Source organism: Lagopus muta, chromosome 21 (genome assembly GCF_023343835.1).
Source record: "Lagopus muta isolate bLagMut1 chromosome 21, bLagMut1 primary, whole genome shotgun sequence".
Taxonomy (NCBI): domain Eukaryota; kingdom Metazoa; phylum Chordata; class Aves; order Galliformes; family Phasianidae; genus Lagopus; species Lagopus muta.
Genome location: NC_064453.1, coordinates 5,057,654 through 5,077,631, shown reverse-complemented (window position 1 = coordinate 5,077,631; position 19,978 = coordinate 5,057,654). Strand labels below are relative to the sequence as shown.

Sequence of the window (19,978 nt, the reverse complement as noted above, 5' to 3'; positions counted from 1 at the left end):
GCAGCAGCATGCAACTAATTGCCTGCTGTCCACTAACGTGGTCGCTAAGGGACTTTATACTTACCAGTATGGAGCTGAAGGTGAGAATGACTGCCAGCAAAATCAATATTGTTACCATATATTTGAAAGATAAAATTTGGGGAAAACATTAGGAAAATTCTAGAGTTCATTACCTCCCCCAAAACGGGAATGCTTGGTAATGGAACGTTAATGTCCCTAAATAAAAGAGGGGACATTTAGATTGGGTATAAGGAAGAAGTTTTTACAATGAGGGCAGTGAGGCACCGCAGACACCCAAGGTCAGGGAATGGGGCTGTGAGCACGGATGGAGCTGTGGGTGTCCCTGCTCAGTGCAGTGCAGTTGGACCTGATGGCCTTTAAGGTCCCTCCCAACTCCAACCATTCTATGATTCTAACTGTGGCTTAGACCACTGAGTTCTGGGAAAGCCAAGCAGAAGTCATAGCATGGACATCTCTGCTGTGCCTCATTGCCCAGGCAACCAGAGCTGCTCTGACTGCTTATCGCTAACATGGACCCCAATTAACCACAGCTGTCTGTATTTGCAGGTACTAGGAACTTTTGGCTGGAAAAGGGGAAAGAATCCTCCAGCATTGTCCCAGCTGAGGTGAGAACAGTTCCTTCTGCTGTCGCTTTGTTCTTCCATCCAGAAGGAGAGGGACAGCGTGTGCTGGGATAGCATGGAGAAATGGAGAGAGCCAACAGCTGGAATAGCATGGAGAAATATTCAGACAATGTCAGGCAGGTTACCTGTGTTCAGAGAGCTGCAGGGCTGGGTGAGCATCCTCTTCCTGGCCAAACATGTCGAGGGGTTGAACGTACTATGCAATTAAATGCTGAGAAGACTGTTACATCGTTTTATTCCTACCTTGCATCCTAACGGGTAAAGAACTGGGCAACTTGCAAAAACCCACAGGGAGAGAGGTGGGTTTTGCTGAGGTTTCCACGTCTGCAGCCTGTGGGTACCCCAGTTCCTTGACTCTGTACCTTTAGCTTTAACGGGCACGGTGCCATTGCTTTTGGAGTGCTTCAGGACTTGTGTTTCTTTGGAAGACCACTTGTTAAGTGATCTCTGCAACGCACTGATAGCCCACAGGTTCCTAAAGGGACAAGCATCTGTTTCCTAAAGGCTGCTGTTGCATTTCTCGCCAGTCTGGTACTCTTCTTACAGCCAGGATTTGTTTGTTTGGTGATTCACATGTCACTGAGCAGTGCCACGCAATGGTTTTCCTTAAATATGGAGCTCTGTGTAAGCTGTAATGCAAGCATGCTTTGCTTCAATGGTCCTATAAGAGGAGGCATCGATGGAGGCAGCCAGGAGAGCCGCAGCAACATTGAGGTCAGTTTGAAAAATGCAGTGCAGAGAGATCTCTTGCTCCTAAATGCTGACAATCACACACAGGCAGCGGTGCTCCTGCTCATTTCACTTCTGAGATCCCACTTTTGGTGGGATCCCTGCTAATGTGTTCGAGTTTGGGATTATTAAAGGAGGCCAAGGGGCCGATGGCCCCATTTCCCCCTTGTTTCGGTCAGTTTTTCCCTTCCCTTGTCTTTGCACTCTGCACAGGTAAGCACACATCTGTGTATCCACGTGTTAGTTGTGAAAAAACAGGTGCCCAGTTGATACTCCTCCCCACTCCCACCCTGGAAAGGGCACAAAAGGATCTATTATATATAGATCTACATATATAAATGTGAAATGGCTGAGAACAGCTGATTTCGTATGGTTTTGCCGAGAATCAGAATGTTGGAGATGAATACAAAAGCTTTAAACAAAAAACTATTGGTTCTGTTCGCTGTAAAAATGTCTAAGCTAAATGATTGAATAGAAGAGCAAAGGTCGTCAGGATCTTACCTTACCTAGCTGCAGATCTTTTGGATAACCCCTATTGCAGGCTGTCTAAGTGCAATTGTGGTGTGATGCTGAGGATTGGATGAGCCATAAGAAGCAATGTGCCCTTCCAGCCTGAGGGGGTGAGAACATGGAGGTGAAGGCTCTGTGGGCAGCTTGTGCCACTGCTGGCTGCTCTGCCTCTTGCCTACACTGCAGAGTCTCAAGGATGTGTTCCCTCTTGAGCTTTTTGCTAGCAATAATTTCCTCTTGAATGATGTGGTTGTACCAATTCCAAACCAAGGAGGAAACGTTTCACAGCAGCCTGGAAGACTCTCATTATACATTAAAACCAGTAGGAAGTGAGTAACCAAATCTGCTGGGTAGCTTGGTCAATCTTGGTCAAATAGCACAGAAAATAAATTCCCTGGCCTTACATATCTCCAAGAAGCTGATGTGCACATAGAGCTCTCTGATCAGTTCTGCTTTCGTTTCACACGTCACCTTTCCTTTAATTTTCCCTGCAAAGTTTTCCTTCCATCGTTTCCTATTAGTGTGGTAAACCCTGTTCTTCAAAGCAGGCTTTACCTTCCTGTGCGCCTGGGCATCATCTGGGCAATTCAAACAGCAAATCCACAGGGCTTCATAACAACGCTCTGTCCTGAGCACCACCTCGATGTGCCCTTCATTTTCCCAGGCTGCCCAGAGCACTGTGGTGCCCCATTCCTGGAGATGGAGACCTGGGGCAACCTCACGTGCTGTGGGGCACCCATCCCATGGCAGGGATTGGAACTGGATGGGCTTTAAGGTCCCTTCCAACCGAAGCCATTCTGTGACGTTCAGCTGAAGGTGGTGCTCACTGCACAAATCCTCACTGCTCACGTGAGGGTTGTTGCTGAGCCCAAATCCTGCTTTAAACAACCCGTCCTGAGATGCTCTCAGCTTCCAGCAGCAGTGACTTGAATGGAGTGCAGAGTTTCTGGCACGGATGCTGCTTCGTTCAGTGCCTTTGAGGCATACCAATGAGGTTAATAGGGGTGGCTTTTGTGCAATTTAGTTTTGCTGCTTTGTTGTTGTTGTTGTTCAGAGCAGCATTAACGATGAACAAACTCAAGGGGAGAAGCATGTAAATTGTTGTGCTATATGAACATTTATTTCTCCAGAGAAATTCTGGCCTATTGCACCAACCTGTACGTGTGTATCTACCGTTTTAAAAGCACGTCTTTCTGTCCCTGGTTGTAAATGCTCTGTTTTTAAGCTTTTATAAGGTGTGTTACTCAACCAAAAGACCACAGCACCCAGCTTTGTATTGTGGTGATCTTTTTGGAGGCTCCATTGCAGTCTGAGCTGTGGTAGAGAAATATCCACACCAAACCACTCATCGTTTCCCAGTTGATTTTTCTTACAGGAAACAAATCAATTCAACACGGTGTCTTTTCTCCAGAACGATGAGGACTTTTTCTTCACAGCAAATTCAGGACAGTACACCATTTTTTATTTTTATTTTTATTTTTTTTTCCCAATGGTGGAATTTCATGGTTTTGCAGCAACTTTTTAACCTCCCTGTCGTGTGCCTGCTGACAAAACATGAAATTCTGTTGTGAAAACCCAAGGGGAGCGTGGCGATAAAAGCTCAGGTTCTGCATGTAGGAATCTGCAAGGCCAACCATGGAAGCTCTGCAGTGCTCTCATGATGATGCTGATGTTGAGGAGTTCATGAAATAAGGAGTTACATGGAGATGTGGCGTGAGCTGGGTGGTGCTCAGATGCTGAACATTGCTTTGGAAGAGTGAAAGCTCTGTTGCCCGTCCATGTAAAGGGAAAGACCAATAAATCGATGTGACAAACCTCACTGGGGAGCTATGATTGTTATTTCAGCAAAGGACGTCTTCAAAATGGAGAGGCAACCCATTGTAGCTGTGATAGGTGTAGATAAAATGTTTGGGGCTTTGCTGGGTGGCAGAAGAGAAGGAAGGAGACAAAGTGCCACCTCTGTGCCAGGATCCATCCATCCAGGTTCAGACCCAGGCTGATGTGTGTGGGTAAGCTGCTCCTTTGTGGTTTGGAGTCCAGGATGGGATCAGCACAGCGTGATGATGTTGCAGAGATGGTGTTGTTCTCTGTTGGGGTCGACGTTTAGGCAGGGTCTGAAGGGTGAGGTCCTTGTTTCATCCATCTCCACTGAGTGAAAGGGTTTGGAGCACAATGATCTTTAATGTCCCTTCCAACCCAAGCCATTCTGTGATTCTGGATGCTCCATCCCTGCATCTTGAGCAGGAGATGTGTTGGGCTGTGCGGGGCTGTGGGGTCACCATTCATCCCCATTGATTCAACCATACTCTTCTCAAATAAGTACGGATGCAGTGAATCACACAGAATCACAGAATTGTAGGGGTTGGAAGGGACCTCCAGAGATCATCGAGTCCAACCCCCAATGAGCAAAGGCTCAAAGGCAATGAGCAGGTCTGAGAACATGGAGCTCAGATAGAATAGAAATGGCTCTTTCACCCAGAAAATCAGAAGATGCCACAGTAGATCCAACCTCTTAGTAACACCCCCACTGTTGTCACCACCGCCCCGCCTGCAGCAGCCAAACTCTTGCAGCATTGAAGCCTACCTGATTTGTGTTAAATGAGTTATTCACTCACGAACAGTCCAGAGGAAGAAAGAAAACCCATCAGGCCACCTTCATCTTTGATGCCCATTCCAGTTGTGAATTGTCTTTAGTGGCTGTGGGACATCTCCAACCCCAACCCATCCTCACCATGCCCACTAACTGTGTCTCTGACTGCCAACCCAAGGGTTCAAGCTGTGCTGCATTTGTTTTATGGCTTGCTTTGCAGCTGCCTGGGAGGAAGAAGAGGGAATTGTTAAGTAGGCTGCTCTGGAAATGGTACCTTGAACATGGGATGCTAATGCAAACAGTTTCCCTCTGCTCCTGTAAAGATATATGAAGCACTGGGTCACCTTGACTTTCTCAGGGCTCAGCAGAGTTGATTTTCTGTTAATTTCTTTTGCAGCAGACTGTAAGATGTATTTAGCATGCCTCATTAGCACTCTATTTACAAACAAATAGGTACATTCCTATCTTCTTCGTTTTCCTCCTAACTTCTTGTTTTTCCTGGAATTCTGCTGGGGTGATGAAGTCTTGCAGAGCACAGCTTTTCCTCTCTGCACCACTTATGCCATTTTATCTACCATTCAAACTTGTCACTTCCAGAAGGAATAAAACCCAAGCAAACAATTCTGTTTCAGCCAAGAGCTGATGGAGATGCAATCTAAAGGAAGGCAGAAATACATGGAGGTTATTTCTATCTCTGATGCCAAGACTTAAGTGCATTGCTTCAAAATCCTTGTGAGCTCTACCAAATGCTGATATTTTTCCTTGCATCGTGCAGGCATCAGGATTGCATAAATGTTCCAGAACTGACCTCAGCAGTGCTGTCTCCAAAGGAATAACTGCATCCGTACTCCTGAGTTCCCAGTGCATGCAGCCAAGGATTTTGTCTGTCCTCTTTGTGTTGGTGCTGCGCTGGAAGAAGATGCAAAACCTTTATTATACCCTTATTATACTTATTATACCATGTTTTTCTGATGCTTATCACGGGTTTAGAATTCTTGTAGGCTTCAGATATCAGTAGATATAATCCAGATTAGTTTGCTATAGGCAGCTGAGCATGGCCACAGCATGCAGAGAGGTGGCAGAGCCTGCCCATGCCTCCAAGACTTGGTGGAAGGTGAATGAGGACAAGGCTTGGTGCACATCCTCCTTCTTCCCTCCCAACCCCTCCTTCCTTTCTTTAAGGATAACTTCTGATAACATCAAGAATGCCTGACATTCCTTGTAGACTCAGAAAATAATGGTTCTATGATGGAATCACAGATTGGTTGGGGTGGAAGGGACCTTAAAGCCCACCCAGCCCCAACTCCTGCCATGGCCTGAGTGCCCCCCACCAGCTCAGGCTGCTCAGTGCCCATCCATGGCCTTGGGCACCTCCAGGGACAGGGAACCCACAGCTCTCTGAGCAACCTGGGAAAATCAATGGCACATCGAAGTGGGGCTTAAGACAGCAAAAATGAGCACTCAGAGACAGTTTTGGTTTGCTGTTTCTCAGCTTCACTCTGCTGTATCTGATCTGACCCTAAAACCATCAACATCAGCACAGTGAGGTGGTGGTGGGAGGCAGCAGCAGCCCAGAACACAGAGCTGCTCCATCCTTTGGCTGGGACAGGGCAGGCACAGCGCAGTGACACGGCTGTGGGCTGTCAGGACTCACAGGACCCCACACAGTGCCACTGCCAGGTTGGATGCCCCACTGCTGGGGCTGCTCCTCGTGTCCCCACACCTGTCCCTGCTTTGGCTGCCTACAGAATGTTGTGACCACACCTGGACGTGGCAGAACGGGCTGACAACAGTTGGCCGGGGTGACAACATGGGTTTGGCCTACTTGCAAGGCTCCTGCTGTAGTTTCCTGGTTCTGCATTCCCCCCCCCCCCCCCCCCCGTACCCCAGCCTTCATTTCCCGGGAGCTCTGCGAACCTTTCTTCCCAAAGACAACTCCCATTCAGCATCCTTTCCTTTGGCCAAGGGAGTTTTTAACGTAAAGACGACTACGCTGGCTCAGACCCACTCGGGGTTACTTCCAGCCCTCCGTCTGTGCCGTCCCTGGGTGCTGTTGGGAGGGGAAGAGAGAGGAGCGATGCCGGCGGTGGGCGGGCAGGGGTTAACAGCGCGGCGCAGCCCGGAGCCGCCCGCATCGCATCGCATCGCATCGGGCAGAGGGAGGAACGGAGGGAGGAGGGACACTGCAGCAGCGGCAATCTCGGGGCCGGGTACAGGCAGCCCCTGCCAGGAGCATCGCTGGGCCGGGGGTCCATCCCAGCCCCGGGTTGTGCCCATGACCGACGCCGAGGATCCGAGTCGAGCCATGGATGTGACCCCCAACCCCGTCACCTTCTCGCAAGTTTTTGGGCAGCAGTGCCAGCTCATGGAGGCAGGTAAGGGAAGGATGTGTCTGTATGATGTGTATTTTCCTGCCTATCGCTTCCTGGCTGGCGACATCCTCCCTCCCATCCCCTCTTCCCAAGGTCTTCCCAAATTTCCCCAAGGGGAAGGTGGGGTGAGCCCCGCTTCAGCTCCTCCCCAAAACAGAGCCGTGCAGCTGAGTGGCCACAACCCCAAGGCAAGGGCTGGGATTACTGCGTGCACCAAAACAAGGGGCTCTGAGCCACGCAGAGGGAATTGCTGCGGTGTTTGGGTGCGTGCGCAGCATAGACAGCAACTTTTTGAGGCAAAGCATGGATGTTATTTCAGAAGAGCCACGTTCAGGCTGGCAGTGCATCCAGGAATTTCTCACTGCATGCAGAGCATCTCCAGCTGTGTGCATAGAATCATAGAATTGCTCAGGTCAGAAAAGACCTTAAAGATCATCGAGTCCAACCACAACCAACACACTGCCCTAACAACCAATCCTAAATCATGTCCCATCTCTGCTTTGGTTTCCAGTGCTATGAAAGACAGCGTTTATTTCTTCTATTTTATTTTTTCTTTGCTTTTTTTTTTTTTTTGGTGTGTGGCTTTTTGTGTTTCCATAGCACCTGGAAGCCCCGCTCCTTTCCCCATTTGTTTTCAGCTGGGCCTGATTGCCAGTTACCTTCACCAGCTGGCAACTGAATGTGCAACAGGGCTGCATCCCCTCCTGCCATCTTGTTTCTCTGTGTTGACTTTGCACAGGTGCTCTGAACCCTCTCCTATATTGGGGTTCTGTACAACTCTGTGCAACTTCTGCTGTGGCTCTCACTGATTGAGTTAGAAAAAGATGCACAGATTGAGTTAGAATCCAGGGAAATGTCAGAAAATTTTCCGAGAGGGTTTGGCATCTTTGGTGTTACAGGACATGGGATCAGCCCCAAGGCTGTGGGATTGAGTGTTACGTGAGGGAAAGATGTGTTGGAGAGCTGATGTCCTGACAGAGGGGGTTGGTTTCCAAATGAGTAAGAGCAACCAGCTGGGAAAACACAGGTGGAATCGTTGCGTTGTTTGCTGTTCTTTTCCCTTTTTCCCAGTCTGTGAATCAAAGACTTTTGGCTCCCACTCAGTAACTCAACCACAAGCTTCTCTTCCTCCTGAAGGATGTTTTTGTAGCGTTTGCTGAAGGTATTCCTAGGGATGTGCGATGCAGTGTAAGGATGCTCCATGAATATCCCTGACAACCAAAGACAAATGATTCGGTCATGTGTGTGTGATTTGGTTTCTACAAGCTTTTTATTTTCATGGCAATAGCAATAGATGTACGAGGTGACCTTTAGGGGTCTCTTCCAACCCATACAATATGCAACACAGGAGAGCTGTGCACACAGAACCCTTCCTACTGTGCCTTCCAGCACTGCTGCCACTTACCTTGTATTTACTACGCCTCAGTAAGTTTGTTTGCTGTGATGTGCTCCATGCAGTTACCTGGGTGTTTCTGTTTGCACTCAGCATAGCACACAGTGCAATGGGAAGGCTGTGGTTTGCATGGCTTTGGTTCACTGACACCACTCTGCACCCCGAGGCAGTGAATCCTTGCTGTCACATGCATTAAATTTGTCTGATGCAGAGGGATCTCGGGGCACAGTCACCTTTCAAGAGCATGTGATTATAAAAGGGACTGTAACTTCTCTCTAGGGCTGCCTGGGAGTGAGGCTTCCATCTCATATGCAGGTTGGTTGGTTTTTCTTCTGGTCCAACCTACAGTTCCCAAAAGCAGGAAGTGAGGGGCTGGCTTTAGGATGGTCCTACATCTTCCTATCACAACTGAATCTCATAGAACCATACGAAGGTTGGGTTGGAAGGGACCTAAAAGATTACAGAACCATAGGATGGTTGGATTGGAAGGGCTCCCAAAGATCATCCAGTTCCAACTCCCTGCCCACCAGGCAATGCTGGACGATGCTTTTTTAGAGCATGACTTTGCTTATCTTTGTGTATTATTCCTTGACTCCCTGCTCCATTAGATAAACTGTTATTTTCCATTAATTCTTTGGCTCAGAGATGCTGATGTTTTGCTGGGCTCCCAGGTTTTATATCTTGCCGGTCGATTTTCCATTGGTTGTGAAATAAGGAACTTCATTCAAGATGTGACCTGAATGAGCAAGAAGGCTTAAGTAACTTAAAAACCATTCAGCTTTTAAGATGCTGCACTGAAATTTTTATGTATTGCCTTGCAATTACAGATAAATTATCCATTATGTGTATTTTGTAGACACGAGCCTGGTTTGGTGACTAATTAGAGCATTAAGGCTGCAACTTCAATAGGAGTTCTTCCATGGAAACTGTTGTAATGTGGCTCAAAACTTCTGCTTTCTTCCCCCTCAGATTTGTGTTCCAGCTCTTAGAATCATGGAATCACTGAGGTTGGAAAAGACCTCCAGGATCATTCAGTCCAACCCCAACCCACCTCCCACCACCCCACCAACCATGTCCTTCATTGCCACATCTCCACCATCCTTGAACCACCATGGATGGTGACCCCACCACCTCCCTGGGCAGCCTGTGCCACTGCATCACCAAACTTGGCATAAAGATTTGATTTTTACCTCACTAAGCTCCAGCTGAACCCTGAACACTGATGTTCAACAGGCCCTAAGGCTTCATATCAAACCCAACAAACCATCTTCACAAGCAAAGCCTATCTGCTAAAAGTATGCATCTTATCTTGGGACAACAAAAGCAGCAAGCTGTAATGCATGTAGGAAACAGAACGTGCAGAGACTGAAGGACACATCTCCAGCCCTGATTCACTTCAGTCCTAAACCACCCAAGCCAAGCACTTTTTATGCTGACTGTTTTCTTGCTGTCCGTGAGGAAAGCAGAGCTGTCATAGGGGGTTTGCTCAGATGCTCTTATGATGGATCTGTGCCTGGAGAATTCCAGGGCCAGATTCTCAATGCAAGAACACGAGCAGCTGCAATAGATGAAGCGTGCAGGGAGGTTGGTTTCCTGGTTGGTGGGCATGGTGGGATGGGTTGAATTGGACTGAATGATCTTGGAAGCTTTTTCCAACCTTAGTATTTGAGAAAGCAAAATAAAAGCCCTCTAAAAATGAACAAAGCAACAACAACAGCAACAAAAAACAAACACAGAAGAATAGAAAGAAATGCTGAAGATGTCATTCCTTGCAAAACTAAAGAACGCGTTGTTCACTGTCACCTCAACAGAGAGACTCAATTATGGAGCAGCTGTGTATGAAGCACTCACCAGCTGATTTACTCCTGATTAAATTAGGGGAAGTGCTCATCCCTGCTCCTGACAGACAAACCCGATATTGTCAATTAACGCTCACGAGCAGCAAAGTGTAGGGATGCAATAATTCCTTCAAATTGAGTGCAGTCACCATGTTCTCGTGCCACCAGAATAATGAGCTGAAAACATGGGTATGATTAGCACCAGCTCTGAGCATACCTCAAACTGCAGCAAAAAAAACCCAACCCCTTGGCTTCTCCTGCAGCATCCTTCTGCATGGATAAAAATAGAGCATGCCCTCCCTCATCTGAGCTCTCAGGTTGTTTTGCAGAGGTGCTTACTTGTTAGCTTGATTTTTTGCAGACACCAAAACAAAAGTACAGCACGCTCCGGTGACTCTGCAAGATAAAAGAGTTCAGCCTCAGTTCTGCCAGAAATAGCAGTGAGGATTGCAGGCTGAGGGCACGAGGATAAGGGGAGGGCAGTGCAGAAGCCTGGAAGAAGCACTTCAGGTGACAAGAAGGTGAAAAGAAACTGGATATGTCTTAAAAACCCGTTGTTTCGAGAGAGGACTTTCTCCCATTTAGTATCTGTTCACCAAAACCAAATAGAAGCATTAAGGTTGGAAAAGACCTCTTAGATCATTGTGTCCAACACCAGCCACCCCCACCACGTCCAAAGACCATGTCATAAAATCATAGAGCTGTTTAGATTGGAAAAGACCTCCAAGATCCCCAGCCCCAACCCATCTGTGCCCCTGCCACGTCTGCATCTCCCCAATGAACGCCTCCAGGGGCAGTGACTGCACTCCCTCTGCAGTCTATGCCAGCACATCACCACTCTTTCAGAGAATAAATCGTTCCCAATATCCAACCTGAGCCTCCCCTGGCACAGCCTGAGGCCATCATCCTATCCCTGTTGCCTGGGAGCAGCACTGAGCATTTCCCCATAACCCCATATCCAATACAGATCTGATCACCGTGCTTCAAACTTGGCACATGTTTATATTTATCTGCATAAAAACACAACTGCAGGTTGGAGCTGCTGCTTTTTCTTGTATTTTTCTTTTTTTCCCCCCAAGTGCTTGTTTTCTTCTTCCCTTTTAGTGCTTGTAATGCCACTCCTTGGGAATGCCTTGCATGGCACTCCAGGAAAGTTGCAGTCAACCTATGTGTTGCATCGCCTACTACACCTATGGGGAAGGGATTTTGTTATGGCAAACTTTCATTGGGCTCAATGAACTCTTGTAATGCTTCACTCAGTCTGCAGCTTTCATTCTGGATTGAATGGAGGGGATTCTGAAGGGGATCGTGGCTTAAGACTGATGCTTCCCCCCCCTTTTTGTAGTAGGTTAAAATGATTAATGAGGAAATGTGTTTGTAATTGCTCCTTTCAAGAAAGGCTGAGCAGGAATTGTCAGGCTTTGCTACCCGTGCTTGTGATTTGAAGCAAGGATTATTGGTATTTTGGCTTCTCTCTTTTCTTTTGTTGGGTGTTTCTCACAGCTGCCAGCCCATGGCAAAATCTGCTTCCACAAGTCTCAGCACGGCGTCGGTAAGCTAACGATGGGAAGGATTTCCTCAGGGCTCTGCTGTTGTCTTTTATTGGCTTTGGGCATCTTAAACAGAAAAAATATATGTATCCTAATCTGGTTAATGCTGCTTTGGCTTAACTTTGTATGGGAGTTCTTGATTTGCTCAATGCATGGGAAGAGGCCAGGAGAGGGAGGCAGAGTACACAGCAAGGCAGGGAAAATGGATGTGAAGTGCATCAAAAAAAAGAAGCCCAGCATACAAAAAAAATCCCAACTGTGCACCAAAAAAGATCCTGTGGGGCTTTTCTGTGCCCCAAACAATGTCACCACCACTGCTGATGCTCTGTTCACTGGAGGCTCACATTCCTGTGCAGAAATGTGCGTCCTTGAGATGATTGTTGGTTCAGGTTAGGTAATCTGTACAGATTTAGGCTCATTTCAGGTTAATTAGACTAATTGAATGCAATTTAATGAGAATGAGCAGCGTTTGGTTTATGAAATAGGCCAAATTTCGCGTAAACGTTCTGAGAATTGAAAAACATTGGGTTGTACAAATCAGGTGCTGGAGATCTCAACTGTAGTAAAGGAGAAATCAAAACTGAGGATCTCTTTGGTCACATCAAGGCCCTGTCCCATTTCTGGGGGTATACCCACATGAAAATCCATGCCGTGGGCAGTGGATGTGCTGGAGGTGGGTTGGGTTGGACTCAGTGATCTTGGAGCTCTTTTCCAACCTTCATCATTCCGTGGCTCTGTGGACCTGGGGTACCTGCATGGTGCTGACTGTAGGATTCTGCCTGCTGTGTGCTTTGGGTTGAGGTTGGGACAAGGTGATCAAGGAAAGGATACAAGGCTGTGTCTCATGGGCAGGGAATGCTAAACCACTGCTTGGCTCCTCTTGCAGTGCCCCAAGGCAGCGTGGAGTTACCCACATCAGAAATAACTCACCCTAAAATAATTACAGGATTGGAGCTCAGGGCAAGCTGCACACCAAATTCCTTGCCAGGGAAGAGGTTTTAGCCAAATAAAGTTCCTGTGAACAATTACTCTCGTAATTCAGTAGTAATCCTGTTGGGGAATTGCTCTCGGTAACTCTGATGTTATTAATTAGCTCAACTAACGTGAGGGATGAATAAATACTGCGACATTTGGGAATAAACAAATAACATTTCATTATTTTACACATGGCAGACCTGAGGCATGGAGGTTTAGATGAGCCAGCAACCGAGAGACACGGCCAGGAGTGGAAAATGGAATTATTTCAGCTGCCGTAGTAGGAAGGCTTTAAGTTGCACTATGGGATATTCAGGGTTGGAATTAGGGAGAATTTCTTCTCAGAAGGAGCAGTGATGTGCTGGCACAGCTGCACAGGGAGGTGTGGGGTCACCATCCATGGAGGTGCTCAGTGTGGAGATGTGGCACTGAGGGACGTGGGCACGGTGGGTTGGGTTGGGGTTGGACCTGGTGATTTTGGAGGTCTTTTCCAACCTGAATGATTCTATAATTTATGAAAGTAAGAGACGCTCATGCACTTATATGACAATGAATCCCCTTGATTCTTGGAGCAAGAAGTGTGAATTTTATGGGTGAGGAGACCTTCACATTTCCAAAGACTGGACAGGAGGACTTGCATCCAACACCTCCAAAACACGAAAGGACCCACATATGTAACGTGTTCCAAAATCACCAGAACTTGGCTCAAAAACCCACATCTTGGGCCTCTTGTGCAGGGCTGGCCATGAGGTGTGTTGGGCTGTGTAAGGTCCTGGTGGCAGCAGGGCTCAGCCCTGGGGTCCTGCACTGCTCAGCCCTGCTGATATCTGTCCATGAGCACCCAGAGCTCAGCCAGCCTTCCTCCACTGCAGCCCAAGAATTAATGATGACACTTCTTGTCAGGAAATAAACTCCACCTGCCATTTGCTGCTCGTGTCACCAGCTTTTTTCCCCCCTCTACAAGTCTAAACCATTAGCACTCCAATGCATCATCTAGACAATGATTTTCTGTGGCTTGATGCTCTGCTCAGACCTCTCTGTTCTTGTCACAGTGAACTGACAGCATTTTTGTGGCACTCATGCTAAGAACAGCCTTAATCAAAGTACCAAGTACTGAAGGGTGGATGTGATGGGGAGCAGTGCACAGTCTAGGGCTTGTTTGTGTTCCAACCTCCTGGCCCCACAGCCTGGGGATGGAACGTGGCATGGGAACAACCGAAGCTGGTGGCAGACTGTAGAAGTCCCCATCCCTGGAGGCGTTCAATAAATGTGGAGATGTGGCACTGAGGGACGCGGGCAGTGCTGCCAGTCCATGGTTGGACTGGATGACTGTAGAGGTCTTTCCCAACCTTTATGATTCTGTGACTCTAAGTGTGAGGAATGGTAGCATTGCTGGGGGATCCTCTTGTTACCACCTCCAACCCATAATCTCTTGACCTCACTGGGGGCTGGATGTGGTTGCAGGACTGATTGGTGGCTCCTTCCATTCACTTCACTGCATGGAAAGGCATGTGTCCACTCTAAGACATTTCAGGGTGTATGTTGTGAAGTGAACCTTGCATCTGTTATTTATTTTAATGAAACATAAAACCATTAAGATTGGAAAAAGACCATTAAGGTCATCCAGACCAGCCCTCCTCCACCACACTCACTGACCACATCCCTCAGTGCCACACATCCATGGATCTTGAATACCTCCAGGGATGATGACTCCACCACTTCCCTGAGAAGGAATTATCCCTAATATCCATCCTGACCCTCCCCTGGTGCAGCTTCAGGCCATTCCCTCAGGTGGTAATAAATGGAAGAATAATAAACTGAACTTACACACCCATGCTGTGGGCATATGACCAAAACTGGAGGGATCTTAAGTCATACATAGATGCACCCCTTGAATAAATCTCAGATCTTTATGGTAGGGATGACTGGTGGTTGGACTGCATGATCTCAGTGGTCTTTTCCAGTCTTAATGATGCTACGGTTCTTACGTCTTATCCATGCAGCTCATGATGGATGGTGTGATTTATGGTTTCCTATGCAATGCTTTAAGCTTCATTGTGTTTTTGTATAAACCATTATTTCGTGTAGAAAATGAGGCTGTGAGCTGTGAAACTGCTGAATCTAACTATGTAAAACTTATCCATGATTTGTGGGAAATTAAGGGCTGAAAGGTTTGATGTCCTTTGGGATTTTTCAGCCTTTTTTTTTTCCCCCCCAACTTTGCATCTAGATTTTGTGTTTAGCTTTAATAGCTTTCACTTTCATTCATCTTAAGCAAAAAATCAGCAGTCAGCCAACTCTCTCCAAAAGAAATGACTCCAAAAGAACCCAAAGAAACCAACCCTAAATGGACATTGGTTGAAAGTAAGACCTCTTGCAGACGCTTTTCAGTATGTGAGACTGAACTGTTGAGGAAGGATCCAGTCCTGGGGGATCCTGAAAGTACTTCAATGGATCTGGATACCCTTTGCTACTTTGGTTGTAGGTGAGCAGCAAGGAGAACTTGTTGCGAGAGCATCTCCTCATTGCTGTGGACACGTGAGCTGTAGGGTTCTGGGGAGGAGGAACAGCTGCCCAGAGAGGCTGTGGATGCCCTGTCCATCCCTGGAGGTGTTCAAGGCCAGGTTGGATGGGGCCCTGGGCAGCCTGGGCTGTATTAAATGTGGAGGTTGGTGGCCCTGTGTGTGGCAGGGGGTTGGAGATTCATGATCCTTGAGGTCCCTTCAACCCAGGCCATTCTGTGATTCTGTAATGCTGTGAACTTGAGCAGCAATGGCATTTGTTGCTCCTCATGTAAAAGCAGAGCTCTGGGAAGAACGTCTCTTTGTTCCTTAGAGGGATTTACACTTTTGCTGTGTGCTGGTGTCAGACTGATGTGGATGTGTATCCCCTTACCTTTCTATGTTACTAGAGTAGCACAAAGCTGCTTGAAACAAGGGAAAATCATGTTCACAGCTCTCCTGAAAGCCTTTTTGCTGTTGGCTGAATTATTGCTTGCTCCAAGATGTGCAATGCTGAGCTACACCCTTTTCCCACTGCAATAACAGTAGTTGTAGAAGTGCTCGCTGTTGCCAAAGCCACAGTTCATAGAATCATTCAGGTTGGAAAGACTGATAGGATCCAATGGGGACATCCAGCTCCCACCAGCACTGCCCACATCCCTCAGTGCCACATCTCCACACCGAACACCTCCAGGGATGGTGACCCCACCACCTCTCTGGGCAGCTGTGCCAGCAAACCACCACTCATTTTTCCTAGCATCCAACCTTGGAGGTTTCCAAACGCTGTTTAGGATGATGATGCTGGAAGTGGGTAAACGTTGGCACAGCATAGGGAGCACAGCTGTGGGTGAGCAATGAAGAGCTCCTTCTGTTTAACCACTGCCACAGCCTGAAGAACGACAAGAAAACCCAACCAAACTTCTGCCTGAGCAGCTTTGAGTGCGAGACCTCTCATTTTGACTTAAAAGTCAGAAAAGTGTATGTGTGGGATAAATTAGCATGGAAATCCAGGTCGGGTTTTTTTGGGGAATATGTGCAAAAGTGGCCATTGTAATTCTGGTTGTATTTCCAAACTTATCTACACACTGCATCTGTATAAAGGGCGTCTGTAGCCAAGCTCAGGGACTAGCTGCAAGAGGGAATGCATTTCAGGAGAAGATGAAAGGAGCTTTTCTGGTATTAATCCTTGAAAAATAGCCAGACGTTTCTTCCTGTATTTACCAGGTCGTCCTTCAGATCGAAAGCTTGTGTGTGGGAGGCATTTATGTGCTTTACACAACACTTGGAGATCAGTGGAAATGAAAAGCAGTATAATTACCCTCTGGCCTTCTATCTTCTTGCAGTATCAATCCCCAGAGAGCAGAAGGATGGGGTAGGGAAGCATTCACGCTGAGGATAATCATAGCCATTAGATGAAACAATGCTGACTTAAACACACCCATGGTGTGTTGTTTTTTTTCTCCAGTAAATCCTCAGTTTCAGTCAATGTTGTTCTGTCTGATAAACAGCACTGTGATCTCCACGCAGGGCAGGACCTGCATGCAAACTTTGCTGCTGGGTATCCCACAAGAGCGAGGTTTGAGCAGATCCAGGTATCACTGTGTACAGGGGGCACTGTGCACAAAGATGCGCAGATCTGCTCTGAGTTCAAGCTCCGACTCAGCCTTAATTACAAATCTGTGATCAATGCGGCCGTGCTGCGTATGGGTTGGTAAATAATTAACAAGGGAGTGCAGCGTGAGGATGGGAATCTTATTGTAGGGCTGCGAGTTGAGGGAATGTTGCTGCCTTTAAATAGGGGAAGGAAAGGATGAGCTGTGACACGACTGGAAGCTGAAGGGAAGCAGTGATTTCAGTGGTGGTTAAATAGAGGGGAACTGCTTGGGCTGTCATTGTTAGAGCTGATGCACGAGCAGGGAGGGACTGTAATTGTGTGGGGAACCCGCTGGTGTCAATAAGAGCTTGACTGAATGTCACATCCACTCAATGGTGCTACGAAGGGAAGGGAAATCACTCAGCCTTGTGCCCCAGAGAAAGGTCAGAGCATCCGTTTATCTCTGCCTGAAGCCAATGGGGAGGACAGAGCTGGTTTATCCAGCATCAAGGATTTGGTGGTTCTGAGTTCTCGTGCCGTGGCCAAGCTGGTAGGATTAAATCTATGCATGGCTGAACAAGTTTTAGCAGAGAATTCAGTGGAGGAGATGTTTGCATTATCCCTTAGCTAGAATGTTAGTCAATTAGGAGATTCTTCTGCCTAGAAAACTTGCAGGGCTTTGTACTAATCAAATTTCATCAGGCTTAAAGCATCATCCAAAATGGTGCTCAGTCCATCGGTAGGACCAGAGGTAACGGCCTCAAGTTGTGCCAGAGGAAGTGCAGGTTGGATATTAGGTGATAATTTCATCTCAGGAAGAGAGGTGATGTGCTGGCACAGCTGCACAGGGACTGCAGGGGTCCATGGAGGTGTTCAGTGTGAGATGTGGCACCGAGGGATGTGGGCACGTTGGGTTGGGCTGGGTTGGACTGGGTGATGCTGGGTATCACAGAAGGACAAGAAGCCACATCATGTGGCTTTATAATGGAAGCAGAGAGTTTGGGACGTAAATAAGATGGGCAATGTTTGCATCGGTGCGACAGGACACGATTTAAGTGCCAATGGGGCTGATATCACCACTGCACCAAATGCCATCCATCCATCTCTGCAGCTCCTCTTAATTTTCATCACCCTTAAAACGTGTGCAGAGAAATTGTTACTAAATCCAGGCAGCACCATCAGAGTGAGGCTGCTTGAACAGAAAATGGCCCAGCAGTGTTTGCTGCGTTTGTTTTTAATTTCTACATAAAAGCACCAGGATGATCGGATTCCGTGCTCTGAGATGAGGTGGCCTGAAGACTTAGAAAGAAGTGGGTGAGTGCCTAAATAATAAATGATCCCGGGAACAACATCATAGGAGAAGCTTTAAAAATGAGGAACAAACACACTTTGATGTCATAGGCTATGAGTTACCTATGAGAAAAATGCAAAGAATATCAGATTCAAAGTGGAGAAGTGCTCCACCGGTGCTGCAGTGTTGACAGTGATGCTCTAACAATTTACCAAGTGATAAAATAAAAGTGATTTAGTATAATTTTACAGCATTGGATTTTGTTGTTTTTTTTTTCATGTGGAATGAAAGGTTCAGTTGCCTCCAGTTTATTTCACACCTAATAATATTGATTTTTGCCATATATTTATATATATTTTTTTGTTCTTTTTCAGAGCTTTTATCCAAACTTGGCACGAGATTTAAAATTTAATGCAGTCGACAACATAAAAGCCAAGTTTTAAAGAATCTTATTATGGTAATTACATTTCCCTGCTGGAAGCTAATGTGTATATTACATAGAAAAATACTTTTTATAGTCGGGAAGCCAATGTAAAGGGACAGTCACTTAAAATGTGACAAGCACCCTTCAATGACAAGCTCTTCAATGTAAGACAGTTTCAGAGTGTTTGAAAGATGTGAGGATAGCTCCTGCCTTCCAATAGCTTTGAATATCTGCCCTCACCTCCATGGTGACAGATTCCTCCTACTGATGCTGGGACCCCAATGCTCTTGGATCCAAAGCTCAAATCCTGTTGGTCGTTCTCAACCTGCTGCTTTTGCAGGGAGATGAGCAGAAGCCATTTGGGGAGATCTTTAAAAGTTTGAAGACTCAAAAGTGGTTCCCATTGCTCCGGTGTCAAACCTTCCCTTCTTTCCCAGACCATCGCTGCAGCAGCTTGTTTGCTTTCAGACGTTCATCGCTCAGAAGGAGCAGAAAAATGGATCTTATTCTCCGCCTTCCCAGAAATAGTGTCTGTTCTTCTATATTTAAGTATTTTAGGTTTTCTCCTTGCTCCAGATCTGATTGGGAGCTCCCAGCAGGAAGCTGGAGGTGTTCAATGTGGAGATGTGACACTGAGGAGCGTGGTCAGTGGGCGCAGCGGGGTGGGTTGGACTCAGTGATCACGGAGCTCTTTTCCATCCTTAAGGATCCCCTGATTCATCATTTAGCAACAGCATTATGCAGGCTCAGTAAAACACATAAACAACCAGCAGAGCCTACCAGGTTTGCTTCTTGACTTGCTAATGAAGTTCGGGTGATGTAAGGAGGACCTTTGGATGTGATCACTGCAGGGCTGGGATGCTGAGCTGTGCAAAGCACGTGTGGGCTGTGGGATGGATAGAAGCAGTGATGCAATGCAGTGCTGAGCTGCGTTCTGATTACCCACGTTAGCACCTGCATTCGCAGGCTCAGTTCTCCTTGCACTGCAGTGCTCCATGTGCTCAAAGCAGGAAGAAAAAACCTGCAGATCTGCAACATGTCTTTAGTTTTATCCCAGTCTTTCGAATCCCGTTGGTGCAGTTGTCATCACTCTGGATTGCAAACAAACCCCATCGTCCTGAATGTTTGCCTTGTTCCTAACCAACAGGTTGCTATGGTAACTTGATGTTGCTCTGGCTGCTGCACCAGATGCACAGCCCTCTGTCCTCGGACCAGTTTTTGTCTAATCAATTATTCGCATTTAAATTAAACATACAAAGTTATTTGATGTCAATTAGTTTGTATGTTAAGCTGGATGCTTGCGGAGTTTTTCTCTTCCTACTCACCCTGGAACATTAATTAACTCCTCCAGATACCAGAGTCCATCAGACAGCGCTGTGGTCTTCTCCAGCTATTGGCGTTACAGCCCTCACTGCCCACGTGGGAAGTCATCACCATCCGAAATAATTGCTTTTCACAAGCCTGCAGTCAGCTGTCTTGTCAGATATTTAAACCATAATGAAACTGTTTGCGTTTCCAGGAGGAAATATTCAGCCGAAATGAATGGTAATTGCAGATGGAAAGTGAG

General features: G+C 46.9%; 2 protein-coding genes across 7 annotated transcripts in view; both read left to right on the top strand.

Annotated features, from left to right (window-relative positions):
* Window positions 1–3,707, top strand: part of PRDM2 (PR/SET domain 2) — a 62,529-nt gene extending 58,822 nt beyond the window's left edge. For all 4 annotated transcript variants that reach the window (XM_048968070.1, XM_048968074.1, XM_048968072.1 and 1 more), the window contains one exon: window positions 568–3,707. The gene's annotated coding sequence lies outside the window, so the exon portion shown is untranslated. The remainder of the gene's footprint in view (window positions 1–567) is intronic.
* A 2,963-nt stretch (window positions 3,708–6,670) lies between these two features.
* The window catches only part of KAZN (kazrin, periplakin interacting protein), a 143,245-nt gene continuing 129,937 nt past the window's right edge, over window positions 6,671–19,978 (top strand). Inside the window, exon 1 of one of the 3 annotated variants that reach the window (XM_048968090.1) lies at window positions 6,671–6,848. In XM_048968090.1, coding sequence (XP_048824047.1) covers window positions 6,749–6,848 — 100 coding nt within the window. In that variant the 5' untranslated portion in view covers window positions 6,671–6,748. The remainder of the gene's footprint in view (window positions 6,849–19,978) is intronic. The other 2 variants (XM_048968092.1, XM_048968089.1) reach the window with 2 other exon arrangements.